Source organism: Chironomus tepperi, unplaced genomic scaffold (assembly GCF_022539635.2).
Source record: "Chironomus tepperi strain 1889 unplaced genomic scaffold, CSIRO-AGI_Ctep_v1 contig_73, whole genome shotgun sequence".
Lineage (NCBI taxonomy): Eukaryota > Metazoa > Arthropoda > Insecta > Diptera > Chironomidae > Chironomus > Chironomus tepperi.
The window spans coordinates 699,690-715,387 of NW_027226195.1; the positions used below are offsets into that span (position 1 = coordinate 699,690).

At 32.6% G+C, this 15,698-nt stretch overlaps 1 protein-coding gene and 1 long non-coding RNA gene across 11 annotated transcripts in view; one reads left to right on the forward strand and one right to left on the reverse strand.

Moving 5' to 3' along the window:
• Positions 1-15,698, forward strand: part of mtd (TLD domain-containing protein mustard) — a 95,461-nt gene that overhangs the window by 36,287 nt on the left and 43,476 nt on the right. For 5 of the 10 annotated variants that reach the window (XM_070653838.1, XM_070653837.1, XM_070653841.1 and 2 more), the window contains exons 2-4: positions 2,090-2,524; positions 2,644-2,978; positions 13,653-13,730. The exons of 3 other annotated variants lie outside the window; for them this stretch is intronic. In XM_070653838.1, the coding sequence (XP_070509939.1) occupies positions 2,177-2,524; positions 2,644-2,978; positions 13,653-13,730 (761 nt within the window). In that variant the 5' untranslated portion in view covers positions 2,090-2,176. Of the gene's footprint in view, positions 1-2,089; positions 2,525-2,643; positions 2,979-6,833; positions 7,046-9,295; positions 9,796-13,652; positions 13,731-15,698 lie in introns of those variants that run through there. 2 more of the 10 variants (XM_070653845.1, XM_070653842.1) reach the window with 2 other exon arrangements.
• LOC139101011 (uncharacterized) lies at positions 1,258-6,690 on the reverse strand. Its single transcript, XR_011545504.1, has 2 exons — positions 6,594-6,690; positions 1,258-6,244 (listed from the first exon to the last, which is right to left on the reverse strand). It is a non-coding gene; the product is annotated as an uncharacterized lncRNA (long non-coding RNA).

The following is a 15,698-nucleotide window of genomic DNA, read 5'->3' on the forward strand; positions in this document are numbered from 1 at the left end:
ATATATAGACTAAATTTAAAATCTGAACTAGTTTTAAAAATATGAGCACAATTCTCAACTTCTGTGTTAAGCTATTGGTTGGTTTAGTTCATTTTGGGTATAAGCAGAAAGAGTTAATGTTATTATTTTGATTGTAGTGCATTAAATGAGTTATGAAGTTTCAAAAAGGTCAATTATTTAATGTATAATAGAGTTTATGAGTTTTTAATTTTAATACGCATATGAGTTTCATAATAAAACAAAATTGAAGGAAACAAACCTGAATCTAGTAAACATTTGAATTGTTTTAAATATATTTTTAATATTAGTACTAAATAGCACATTTTGGATTTGTGTTGTGGTTCAATATAACGATAAAAGTTCTGGGCAATGAGGTCTGGATAGAGAAGAAGCTTTAAGTGTGATTTATGACCCACTCTCCCTAAGAGTCCCTGGTAGCTCAGTAGGTAAAAGCAGTTAACATGTAATCTAGAAGACGTGGGTTCGAGTCCCTTACTTTCTTTACTGACTGTTCAGATCAATTGTTACCCATGACCTCGCATAGAGTCGGCTAAAGATGCCTCTATGGCTGGCTATTCCCAATACCATGTCCAAAACTATCTTTATTAATACCATCCTTCAAAGTGATCTTAGGATGACCCATACCCTAAGGGGTGCTCCCTTGCGTTGGGGTCCATGTCCCACTCGAGCAATGTTGTTAGGGAAATCAAGAACCTTAGAAATTGTAAGGTTCCGTACTGCGCACTGTAATTCGATCCTCGTTTTCTTCTTGACTTGATGAAGTCGCCTTAACGGCAACTTGAAGACGTTTGTTTTCGTCCCATTTTCACCACATCGTGCATATCTTGTGTCTTTCTCTTAGTATTTAGAATCATGTACAGCTAATAAATTAACCAACTTAATAAATGGTATTCTCCAGATCTTACCAGGAATTCTACATAAATTCCTTCAATCTATGCAATAAAATTTTAATGCAAAATTAAAAAGCTCTTTAAAGATAATAAAGATATAAAAAAAATCATTTCTCAATACAGCCATAAGCAGTTTAAAACGAAGAAGACGAAGAAATTTTCTTCATAAATTCCCTAAAGCTCTTCAGCAAAGTCGTTCAATCTCGTCCATTCAATATTCAACGTCTTGTAAAAAAAATTCCAATACAGCTTTAAAAAAGAATGAAACAAAACAAGATATTTTCTTGAAGCCCTTCGCTTGAATGATAAGCAGAGACATGTCGATCGACAATGAGACAAAAAATGATACTTTTTTATATAAGTGACATGAGTCACGTACATAACTTTATTCACATAAATTTTTACCGTAGTGATGAGCGTGATGTTATTGCTACTATTGCTTTAACAGTATTTCCTATCGTTTATATGCCAATGCCAAGGCAAAATCATATAAAATAAAATTAATGTTATTTGTTGTTGTTGCTATTGACTACGAATAATGCTGAAAATAAGAGAGAGAAAATCTTATTTTTGCTAGAACTTTTCTCCATTGATGACATTAAGTCAGTGTTGTCTATTTTGTGTCACGGTACACGTTGGTCCTAAGGCTCGATCAGAACCGTATATTTTATACGGTTCACAGATGTTCATGGAATTTCGACTGCATATTAGTGTCGTTGGTCGTAAGACTCGATCAGAACCATACATCGTATACGGTTCACAGCCACTCTCGGCATTTTGACTGCATATTAGTGTAGATGGTCATTAGAATCGACCAGAACCATACATCGTATATGGTTCACAGTCATTCACGACATTTCTACTGCATATTAGTGTCGTTGGTTGTAAGACTCGACCAGAACCATACATCGTATAAGGTTCACAATCGTTCACGACATTTTGACTGCTTATTAGTATCGTTGGTAGTAAGACTCGATCAGAACCGTACATCGTATAAGGTTCACATCTGTTCATGTGATTTCGGCTCCATATTACTGAACCGCGGCACACTGTATTGACAACACTGCCTCATCTAGAAGACAATATACGCGCGCGAGTGAAATTTTAAAAAAATCTCGTGCTTTTTATTATCTTTTGTTCTTTGGATGGGAATTGAATGCGTATTTATGTTTTTACAGTTTGTGAATAGAAAAACAAGAAAATAAATAAATTCGATCACATACGGGGTGAAAAGACACTAGTGACGAGAATAAAAAAATCTAAAAATGGCAACGACAGTATCAAACATATTACAAGCACCGGGTAGAACACGACCTCGGAAGGATTCAACATTAATGGCACTTGATGAAGAAGATGGTAATCATTCACCATCAAGAATGCTTAATGTTAATAGTGATGATCATATAACAGCACCAAGAAAATATTCTGATTCAAATTTACCGTCGCCAACATATTCGGATATGCCAGCGCCTGAAAAGAAAGTAAAGTCATCAAGACGTAGCTCATTGGGAATTGGATTGTTGATGGGAAATAATAAAAATGATACAAATAAGAATGGTAGTGGTAAAAGACGTAGCTCATTTGCCGCTATACTTGGACGACGTAATAGTAAGGTGTGTTTTTATTTTCATGTACATTAATCATAATCAGTCCTTTACGTCCTTCTATGTCATCACGTCAATTCATTTTTTTTATGATTATCATATAATAATAGTAATTTATTTATCGACAGTCAAAAGAAGCATCGTCATCGCCAATTGAAAAACGAGAAAAATATCAAAAGACATCAGAATCAGATACAGAAAATGATCCGCCAATGTCGCCAGCAAATATAACAATTACAATAACACAAGATGATTCTGATGAGGTATTGACAACGGAAAAGAAACGTCGTCGTAGTTCATGGGTTACAAAAATGGAACGACGACGACGTAAGGGACTACCATCAATGAGTAATGAAATTGATTTTACAAGTAATGGAATATCAAATGGACATTATGACGCCTACATACGACAAAAGCGTCATTCATGGTGGAATATATTTGTACCGGAGAATTTGAAGAATAGGTAATGAATTTTGGATTTTGAATTTGTTATGACAGTTAATTAATCATTGGTTGTGGGCGTCTGGTTGAGGATATTTGTAACTAAAACGCATATTTTGTGTCAATTTACTTGCATTTTGATGCATAAATAAATTGACAATTCTCTTGAAATTGTCACTAAATTGTGAATTCTTTTCAACGAGTCTCAGAAATTCCGAATAAATTGACAATTCTCAGAAACTGCGAGTAAATTGTCAGCTCACTTAAAATTAAGGTTAATGATGCATTTTCAACAACCATCACGATCCTTTCATTTCCTAATTCTAAATTTGACATTGACTATAATCCATAATTCATGGTCTTTGCCATTTAATACATGCGACCTCTCCTAATTACCGACTAAAAAACAGAAGTGAATGTCCTCAAAGTGTCGTTCCAACAAATTTATCCGCATAAAATGTTAATTTTTCATCTGAATATTTTTGCAAAAAAAAAAATTTAATTTACTTTTCATACCTCATTATATCCATCAATCATGACTCGTGTACCGTTGACAATGAAAATAGCAAATGACTAATCTCTTTATTGCCAATTCAATTTTTTCACTTAAATCTTATCATGTTTAGCGAATTTTTCTTCATGGAAAAGATGGTATTGTCTGTCCGTCCGTCCGACTATTTGTCCGTCCGTCTATCTGTGCGTCCGTCCGTCTATCTGTCCATCCGTCCGTCTATCCGTCCGTATGTCTACCGCCTAACTACTCTACTAGTTTAAGCTTTTTTGATGCGGTGTTGATGTTTATTGTGTATATTTTAGAAAAATGCGCTTCCGTCGGTCACGTGTGACTATGTCTATTCTAGTTTTTAATTAGTTCCAATATCTAGAAAATATAGAAGCCTTTTTTTTCCTTAAACTCAACAATTTTGTTTGTCCTTGCCTTAAAGTGCTTTTTATTAAGTGTTATTTATTATATATAAAATAATAAGAGCTTCTTTCTTTTGTTTATCCATACAATCTCTATTTTTGTTCTCTCTCTAAATCTTTTATTATCGTCATTATAAGAGCATATTTGAGTTGAAGTGCAAAGTGCCCTTGAATATTGATTGTATTACACTTTATATATGAAAAAATTTTAATAATAATATGGGAATTGATGTGATTGATGGATATATGCGTGACATAATAATAATGAATTATAGAATGATGAGTGGGTGATATTGAATTCAAATATTTACTGGATCTATCTTGAATGTCAGCTTTGTGAATGCATATGTGGTATACGTGCGTTCGTTATTTGCTCGTATTTAAAACTTATTATCATCTTCTTTCTTTTCTCTCTATGTTCCGTTCATATTGTATATTATTTTGTTATCATACGCTCGAAAATAATATAATAAGAATGAATTGTGTATTTTCTGTGCAGCTGACTAAATTTATTTACAATTCTGTTCGTATAGTAAGTTACATTGTTGGGACGCATGTGTGGGGTTTATGACTAAATGACTTTTTGTTTAAATTACTTTTAAAGCGCTTTAATATTTTCCATTATTTTCTTCTATGAGACGCGTTAGTGAAGTGAGCTTATTTGAGGTCATTTACATTTGGGAAAGGCAGCGCTTAAAATTGATTAAAAACTGATTTTGAATTTGTTTGAGATTTTTCTGCAAATGCTTGTGAAGTATAAGATTTCATACAAATTTGATCAAGGTCTTCTTGGGCTTTTCCAAGAATCGATTGAATTTTTAGCGAATTGAAGCGAATTGGGTCCGAATTCGCCCTGTTCTGTGAGAATATTGGAGAATCACATCTAAATTCCTCTTTGGTTTGTCAAAAACTGCAAGACTGCGCATATGAAATGCAGATCCTGAGGCTTATTCTGGGGTAGGGGTTGGCTTGTGAGGCACCTCTCCCAAAATTTGGACAAAAATCTTCAATTTGCTGGGCTACGTTCCTGTGCAGACCGAACCTCAAATGCGCCGGCAGCTGTTTCCCTAAAACGTCAAATGTTCCAGCAAATTTTCTCACCAAAAATATTAGGCAATAACACAGAGTGTGAATACTTTTCGTATCATACCCGTCCATTCCCCCAAAAAATACCAAACCCCACCACGCTACAGCCTGCACTCCGTTAAGTTCAAAAGACAATATATCACCATATCAGATTCAGTCGTTATTCCCCATTCATTAATTTCAACCCATAAAAATTTGTCTTATATATATATAAAAATATGCCAAAAGTTCATTGTAAAAATGCTCGACACAGTCATCGTTTGTTGTGTTATCTCGGGCACAGATTTGACTCATTCACTGAGCTTCGAATGGAGCTCTGGATGATGGTGTGGCAATTTTATTTGTGATAAAAACTATACGAGTACAGTGCAAAAAATTTCATAAATACATACAGGCTTAATAGCGTCGTATCATGGGACAGCTTTCCAAAAAGAAGCCATAAATTATGAATGGCCTGATGCGAACAAAGGTGAAGGCGCAGTTCACTGTCATTTGACATTGAAATTAAAAATGTTTTTACTAAAATAACATTTAATTTTCGGAATATCTTGTAAAACATAAACAAAAACTGCGTGTGTTGTTTATAGGATCTAACTAAAGTCTCTGTACTCTTACATATATGTGATGTTGTTTTTATTTGTTTACAAACCTTATCTGAGAGCACGAAACTTTTTTTTTTATTTGTTCATTGATTAACGAAAAATTTTCTCGATTTAGAATTCTCGTGAAATGCATTAAACTCATTGAAATGATTTACAATCGAATTTAAGTCATGTAATGTCATCTTACAGACGAAATAGCTTAGTTTTTATTGACGGAACACTAGAAAACAAGTATTTTTTGTAGTTTAAAAATAGGCTTTTTATGGTCTTGATTTTATAGGGTGAATAAAACGTGAGCATTTAGTTGAATGCTTTGAGCAATTTCTGGATGTTTCGTGGGATGTAAATCTTGATTTGTTGAATTATTGAGATGAGGATCTTATGAGAAATTGATAATATGCTCTATATTGACATCTAGTTGCGTACATCAAGTAGGTCGAAGTGACTCGTTGGCGTAATGGTTTAGTACTTCGGTACCTAATTATCGTGATACCGTCCAAGCGGTCATGGGTTCGAATCTCGGCAGGAGACAATTTTCACTTATCCTTTTTCGAATCATATGTAGTCGAAATGTGGCTCACAGTCATCCTTTGTAGATCAGAGACAGGAATGTCATCAAAAGAGTGCTTCTGATTCTCACTAGGGTTTCCAACTCTGAGATCAAAATATACTGACCCTGACAGGCAAAGAGACCGCTTTTAGGTACCGCAGTTGCATCTCTGTACCATAAAAGCATGCTCTTTGCATGCTAGGGTGAATTCCGGGATTGATCCTTGAACTAAATTTAATTCAATCCCCGGATTGAATATCCTGGCAGGCTAGTACACCAGTCTGACTACCCCCAATTGTTTAACAGTTATTATCCGCGAAGCACCAAGCGCAACTCTGAATCAAAATTTCTAAAACTTTTTTGGGTTACACCAAGATGAAAATTGAATTTCAAATCAATATTCAATTTCAAAAATCAACAACAAACTCAATAAATCCCCCAAACAAAAATGATATTAAGTAATTTCCACACCAACCTCCAATCGTATAGCATTACTGATTAGATTTTACACCTTTTTTTTTATTTAGTTCAATATTTTTGTGAACTTAAACAATAATGTGACAACACCTCACAGTCTCAATTGCGGAATACTTACTTTTTTTCCATATTTTTTTCTTCTTTTCTCGGCTTTAAAAAAACGAGTGCTTTGAGAAAAAAATAAAATTTGTTATCAGTTGTACAGAAATATTTTATAGTTCAGTATTTTAGCAGCTTCGGAAAAGCGCGGAGTAAATAAAACCATAAAGTAAAGAAGACACAAGTAGATATAATCTCCTTGATTTGTTAGTGTCATAAAAATAATAAAAAAAGCCCCCCCAAAAAAATAATAATAATTTAATCGCCGCGTATTTGCAAACTTTTGACGGAAGATGATTTACTGTCGGTGAATCAATCAAAATATTTGTGATTTAAAATCAAATGAAAAAAGTGAGCGACAATAAAGTAGACTGATCTCTTTTATTATTGATGACGAATAGTGCGATATTTTATCTTTGCATGTGTCACGAGTCGACTCGTGTTAGAATCAATTTTTATGACGGTTAAATTTGAATGCGGCAGTAAATAAGAATATGTGAATCAAGGGATGATGATATAAAATGCTAATGGGAACAAATGATCTAGAAATATCCAAGAAGTATTTGACTAATGTCCGTACACTACTTTTTGGTGTTAAGTGAGAAATCGTGAGATTTTAATTGAATTTGTTCAGCACACTTTTGGAATAATTTGAAGGAAAATTGCCGGGGACAAGAGATTTGATGGTGAAATGATGAATTGTCTTGGAAGACACAGGTCGGATAAATGGTCGACAATCCGACCCCAGGCAAGCGTGACTCTGTCCCTAGTCCAATGTAAATCTGACCCTAGTTCAGCGTTACTCTGGTCAAGTTTAGCATGAATCTAGACCTAGTCCTGCTTGACCCTGGAATAAGTTCAGATTCGTGAAAATCCAGTATGAGAATAGAGTCAAGTCAGCCTAGAGACCTATTTTCGACCATTTCTACCTCGTGTGACCTTTCTTCTACCTTTCCGGGTGTGTGACTAGCAGCCTTCTAATTCAGCAAAAACGATTAATTGATCAAACATTCGGTCCCATGCCGACTTTGACTTGACGCCGTATTCGATTTAAACCTTGACAGAGTCAAACCAGCCTGATGTCGGATTTTGGATCGATTTACCGGCTTATGCTTTTCAGGCTTGCGCTTCCATACAGTATCCTCCAACTCTCTAAACCGGTTCGCAGAGCTCGAAGTCGACCCGGATTTTGTATGTCCATATAATAATCGAGTCGACTTCCAGCTCTTGTGCTACATAATTTCCGAAAGTTTCCAAATAAAATCCAAAAAAGCAATACCTTCGATTTATTTACAAAATCCATTTACTGCAAAATCATGCTCTACTCGTGGCGCTATGCTGCAAATTTTATCAAGGTCACCATCCCCTGAAATATTCGTTTTCTTAACAAATTATCTCACTTAACTTTATTATAATGTTAAAAAATGAAGAAAAAAAGTCTTATTGATATTTCACATCATATCGTTAATTGAATATTGATTGACAGTTCTAAAATATACCAAAAAGCGAGTCCAGTGCAAAAAGCAAAGATGCTGTATAGTCGCTATATTCGCAACGCGCAATCCAATATTTCAAATTCAAATTAAAATTCAGTAATTTACTTTATAATTACATATTCCGGCATGTGTGCATATCATTGTAAAAGTTTCTTAATTGAGTGATAACGAAAAAAAATTTATATTTTTAAATTTTTTTCAAGAAGACGATAATTACGTTTCTAATGTGTGTGACGATATGAACGTAAAATTGGGTATAGAATATCACATTCACGTGACATTTGTTGATTGATTTAACTTGGAATTCAACATTTGTTACTATTATTATTACTGTATTTTTTGAGGATGAAACTTTGTACTAGCACATGATTGTCTGTGTTTACTATTGTCATATGGGAATATGGGGTCGTTCACTTGTTATGTAACCTTTTAAGGAGGGGTGTAGGGGGACTGTCATGTAGATTCTGTTAAGATTCATGCAACGACATGTTGCTCTATGGACATTTTGTTATGGAAAGCAAGGGGAGGGTGTGTGGGTAATGCAGCCGGTTTGTCACGTTACATCCCAGTGTAAACAGATAGTGTCCTGCTTTTAGCATTGTCCTGCTTTTCGCACTTATGTTTGAATTTCAAAAATTCGTACAAAACCGTACAAGATTAACTGTCAGTTTCTCTATTCGTTTACCCTGGGTTACATCACAAGTGAACGACCCCAACATGTAAATGTTTTCATAAAGATTAGTAATATAAGAAGAAATATGAGAGAGAGAAATGAGATCATTTGATGAAGATATATGAGAATTTGTGGAAAGTTTTGAGAGAAATGAAAGAATTTTTGATAGAATCAAATCGTTGATTCAATTACGTGATTAGAGAGGCGTACTTAGTTTTGTGAAGAAGCTAGTGGATAAAAGAAGTCGAAAAGGTCAAGATCAGATTAGTTTCTGTTAGAATCTGATCAATAATTGTCGGAACCTGAACCAAAATTGCTCAATTTTGATCATTTATTACTCAAGTCAGATCACTAAAAGTGAAATATTCCAGACAAATCAGTGCTAATATCCAAAAAGTTTCAATCCCAAAAATTGTCAAATTTCATCAACAGCCATGTGAATCCAAAACAAGAAGCCTCATTTTATTAAGTTTCAATTTGTAACAATTATGATATTAAGTATAAGTGATAACGTGATTAAAGGCTTACAGTTCACAAACAATAGAGTATTGTGTTTTGATTTATGGAACATATAATTTTTGGACTTGATATCGATAACGTGGAAGTCAAAAAAAGAATAACATATTGTGTAAAAAAAAAATAAATCTATAATCAATGCTGTTGCGCCATTCGTAACAACTATCATGCTATAATAAATCTAATGAAAAGAAGAAGAGAATATCCGATAAGATAAACTTGACATAAGTTGAGTTGAGTCATAATATACTTTCGAAATCAATAATTTTTTGTGTGTCTATTGAAAATAAAAAAAAAAACGGAACAAAAGATTTATTATTATTTTTTGTGAAATTTCTGTGCAAGGTAGAACTAAAAACGAGGAAGTGAAAAATGCCATTGAAAAGTCAAGTGTCAAAATTTAAGGAATTTTATTGGTAAGAGAGTGAAAGCCATAAAAAAAGCATCTCCGGAAGCCAAGAAATATATAGAAAAGTTTCACATCATCATTGAATGTTGAAAAAAATTCATTTTTTTTGTGTGTTCATTCATTCATTTATTCTTCTTCATCATGATATAATAGAATAGAGAATGCCCATTAAAATACAGCTCAACACTTTTTCTGTATAGATTTATTTTTCATATTTTGTGTGTTTTTTCTCGACTTTTCTGATTGAAATGAATTTTTTCTCACATGATTGTTGACATTTTTTGCTTGTTGTTGCTATTTTGATCCTTTTTTGTTGGTTTTAAGGTGAATCAAATTGATAAGGGGACAAGGGGGAAATGTTCAACCTGCCATTTTACTAGGGCTTGCCAAGAGAAGCTGTAGAGAGCTCTGCAACCTCTTCTAAGGTTCTAGGGAAAAAAGTACATTTCCCTACAATATAACCCAGAGTGGGACTCGAACCCACTCCCTCTTAATTACATGTCAAGTGCAATTACCGGCTCTACTAAGCTACCGGAGGCTTACTAGAGAGTGTGACACAATTCTCACTTAAACTTTTTTCACTGTACAACACTCATTGCACAACTCCAATCGCTGTGGGACGCAAAATATTTTTTTACCTTAAACTGTATTCCAAATCAGATCTCATGAGTTTGAATCTCAGTACAGATTTTTGAACCGGACTCCTATATAGAGTTTCTCGAAATTTCGGTCGATCAAATCTAGATTTCGATTTCGATTTTGTATATTGCAAAAGTCAACTTGACTCGACGTGACTCCATACAAAATTCAAATTGACTTCGTGCTCTGGTTTCTCCAAGCTGCTTATTATAGGGTGCTTTGGCCTAGCAAGTCACCATTCTTAAACACAAGCTAAGAGAACCAGTCTTGGTTTCTATATCGAAAATCTCTTAAATCCTAAAAAAGCCCCAAAAATGTCTAGTCACGAGTCAATTCATAACCTTTAAAAAAAGTATATCGATCTCAGCAGCAACTCAATTCATTTTCATAAATTCTGATAAACATCTATTCATTGGTATTGCATGAGAAAGGCAAACAATTGATTCAGTTTTTTTTTAAACGATCGAAAATTCCTGTTCAATATTCTTAATGTGCGAACGTGAATGTCCTCAGCCATCACTTTTTCATGAGTTATTGAAATAAAAAAAAGCGAAAGAAAATAAAAAGCACATAAATTGCTGTAAGCACGAGGCATACTTAAATCATACAAAATTCATATAAATCTATTTCTAGCATAAAAGTTCTATTCCATTCATTCACGTAAAAAATAAAAAAAAAGAGCTTTTAAAGTAATGCATTGTTAGAAGCCTCAAGCTTTTAATTCCATTGTTATGGTTATTGGATCGAATGCTTTTTAATTTATTGATAGAATTTTATCATGAACTAGTCAGTTATAGTCATATTTTTCTTTTTATAAATGATGCTATATTAAAAACTTTTTCCTCACATCGAGTTTTCCAACATCAATAATTCTCAATTGCTTGAAGATAAATTGAAAATATTTTGATCATATTAATTTATAACTCGGAGCACGCAACAATTTATAATCCCTAGAGTCTTACATTAAAGGGTGCTGTTAGAAAAAAAAAATTTAACCTCAAAAGCTTCTACAACTAGGAAGCTATTCAAAACATACAATTCTTATTGATTTTAGACTTAAAACATACATTGTAGTAGGGTTGGGCAAATATTCGAATATATTCGAATATATTCGCATATGATCAAAAAAATATTCGAATATATTCGAATACATATTCGAATATGCATTATTCAAAAAAATTCCGTTGCATTTGGTTTGTTGAAAGAGTAATTTCTAATCGCATTTGTGAAGTATGTAATTTCATACAAAAGTTGATCAAAAATCCTTTTTTTGAATATTTTAGGCAAAAAATTAGAAATTCTTAATAAAATTGCATTAATGCGTCATCATTCTTTCATAAGAGCATTATTCTAAGTCATAGATACATGTTTTAACACAAATATCCTAAAATTTTATCTTTTTTGCCAAAAATAAGCAAAAAAAGGATTTTTGATCAACTTTTGTATGAAATTACATACTTCACAAATGCGATTAGAAATTACTCTTTGAAGAAACCAAATGCAACGGAATTTTTTTGAATAATGCGTATTCGAATATGTATTCGAATATATTCGCATAAAATATACGAATATTTGTATTCGAATATATTCGAATACGATTTTGCCCAACCCTACATTGTAGTACTCTGTGGTGCTTCACATATTGATACGTAACTGAAACTTGAACATTGTTGTTTTGAAGCAGGGGTTGGTAACTTTTTTTGTACCTTGATATACCTTGGTGGTAAGACATGATTGAAAACACGCATAGCATGTGGTTGATATTAAGGTATCCTGAAGTCTCGAGACTTCCTGGGTAGTTTTGGGCATCGGCATCAGGAACCCATAGTTCATGTGCCTCCTTCCACAGGTTACCCACCCCTGTTTTAAACAAATGTAGGGTAGAAATCCATTTGTATGTAAAAGGACTATCGGTTCTATTATTTTTCCGAAAAAAGAACTCAAAGGTGAAGGTAAAATTGTGTGTATTTATGCAGATTATAATGAAAGAATGAGTAAGCTACTTGAACTTGAATTTTCTTAAGCCGATTAGCATGGAAAAAATATTTCAATTTTTGCTTGATGCCTGAATGCTTTGCTACATATTCGACGTGAAAAAAGGTCAAAAAGAAATTCCATTGGCATTTTGTTGTCTACACGTCTGATTAAAGTCAATGGAAGTAAACAAACAAATGTTTTTTAAAAAAAAATCAATTGAAAATAATTTGTCTGCCACATGTCAATGCATATACTTGTTTATTTTGTGTTCAATGTCCACTTCTCTTCCTTATACATTCAATTCCATTCAATCATCTATTATGTACAATCGATTATATTGTTCAATGCCTGAAGGTATTGCAAAAATTTTTTTAAATCGTGGTGTATGCGTGTGTGAATTACGAAATTATTTCATTTTTATCAATTCACATGACCAAAGCATACCTGTATAAAAATGAAAAATTATTCATCATCATTGTCAGCTGTTAAAAAATTGATTGTTTTATACTTATCGTGTCTGTTATGTTTACTTTTAATTTTGTATTCATTTATGCTCAGAGTTGCAAAAAAAGTGTCTGAGACAGGCAAAAACCGTACAAATTATTGATAATTTGAACTATTTTGGAAGAAAAACCATACAAATATCAATAATTTGTACTGTTTTTGCCTGTCCAGTTATCAATAATTTGTACTGTCTTGGAAGTAAACAATCAATAATTTGTACGGTTTTTTCCTGTCACAGACACATGTTTTGCAACTCTGTTTATGCTGTTGTTGATTATTAGATGTATTTTAGATTGCTTTTGTGATTCCCTTTATTCCTATTCCCCAAATCCCTTCATGACTCCTCCTATCCAGATTCTAAATCCCTTCATGAACTTTCCTTATGTTTTATTTATTTACCGGTGCTGGTTTGACTCCAACTGGTCTAAAAATAAAAGTTTTTCCTTCATGTTCTATTAATGCATACATTTGTGAATATTTTAACATACCTAATTGCATTCCTTCATTCCTTTGCGTGTTTTATACCTAAAACTATGTACTTGCTTGACATATGTCTCGGATACTAAACGATAAGCAATTTTTTTGTATTATTTTCTTTATTTTTAATTTTATTTTTTCTCTTTTTTCTTTTTATTTCTACGCATGTTTGCCTGTCTTTATTTATTTAATTTTTGATACAAATCGTAAATATTATTGCTGTACATACTTGTGTGTATAATTTGAAATTGTTGTAATGATGAAAAGGTCAAGACGATCGAGTCAGGATGCTGGAATTATTGGATTATCAGACGATAAAGCTGCGGTACCGCCGCCTTACAGAAGGTAAGGATTTATGTAGATTTTTTATATATTATTAGTAGTTGATGCTTAAAATAGTAATTAATTTAACTCTTTATTGTAGTTAGTGTGTTTAAAAAGTAGAATTTATTGTAATTACTTGAATATTTAATTAACTTCTTAGTAATTTGCACATTTACTTAAGGTAAACTCGTTTTGAATCTTTGTATTTAAGTAGAATTTAAAAAAAAATAAGCTGACTTATGACGAATAGTTGATTTAATGATTATCTCATCTTTTTGTTCAAAAAAAAAAAAAAAGATAAAAAATGTAGGAAAACGCCTAAATAAAATTTTAATCAAATTTGAAAGGATTTGAACCTTTGAAAACCTCGAATTGAGACATTTCTTTTAAAATCTCAATTTCAACTTTTAGAACAATTTGACAGAATCTTAATAAGTTATGCCATCATATAATAATCGCATTAAATAATAATACGCAACAGATACTCAAAATTCTATGAAAATGTAAAACTTAACAAACAATTTACGAAAACAAAAAAAACAGGTTTTCTAAATTAAATTCAATATTAATTCTCAAGTAATAAAATAAGTAATATTGTATCAAACTTGACGATCAGCTCGGTCAATTTTGAAGAATCAAGACGGCGTTCAATAATTTTTCCCCAAGAGGGGGGAGCAGGTGTAAATTCCAATTAAACAATAGAAATTCTGAGAATTTCACCAATCCTTTTTTCAAAAAAAGTTCGTTATTCTGTAACATAATAAGTAAACAATCCCTAAGGAATTTATTGATCCACTTACTACGTCACTATTTACTGATCTACCTCATTAAGATTTTGTTATTATTTTTTTTTTGCAAAATCCGGTTTGGGTGTCTAATTGTTCACAATGTCGAATAATTTGATTTATGAATTTATTATAGTTGATATTTAACAAAATATTTTTTCTGGCTTTCCTCAAATTCGCTTAAATTAAATTTTCATGAACTGAATTTAAAATTCAACAAATTGACGACTAAATGACACATTTTTCCGTAATTCTTGAATCAATTCATTCAATAAATCCATATTTCGTCTAATAATTCTAATTGAATTATTTAACAAAATTGCTGTAAGCTTTTGAATTCAACACAATACAATTGAATTGAATTGAATTGCTTAAAATTTAAATTCTAACAATTGCTTAAAAGGAGAACAAAAAATACACAAAACAAAGGAGCGAAAAGTGTGAGCGAGATTTATGTTTTGTGATGGCACCACATTGTGCTAGTTTAATATTTTCTAGCTTATCAGCTGACAAATAAACACACGCGAAAAGTCCAGGAAATGAAAGAAACAACAGAAAAAAAGTTGAATATATGAAAATTTCTCAAAAACAAAACGACAAACAAATAAATTTGCGTTTAATGTCATTCTTTATTCAAATCATGAATTATTCTTTCTTTTAAATATACCTACATGACATAATTTTATGTTTATATGTGGTATGATTGCCCGAGCGACATAAATGAATGCGCCACGAATCCTTAAAGCAATGATTGGCAACATATATGTCGCGGCAAACCTGTGAGCCATCGAAAGTTTCTAGAAATGTCCTGTAAAGTATGTTGCGTTTTCGGTCGTAGCTCACCACAAAGGTGTGACACGAAAATAAAAGTATGTCTTGCAATGCCTTAAAAGGTTGCAATTTGGAAGACACACGGGGGCGTTTTTCATTTGGTGTTATTCCAAATGCGAGGTCATGGATTACAATTGATCTGTACTTTCAGTTTAATAATTAAATGTGTCCATGATCAAGCTTTAAAGAAGTCGTAACGGAGACTCTCTTACGTCAACTAAGAATAGCCATGAATCACAAGTTGGTCTATACGACGGGCGAAATAAGTCATTGTGTCCTTGGGTAGAGTTGCAGGCAAAAACCATACAATTTCACGATAATTGCAAGAAAAACCATACAAATTATCAAGATATTGTACGGTTTTTGCCTGTCT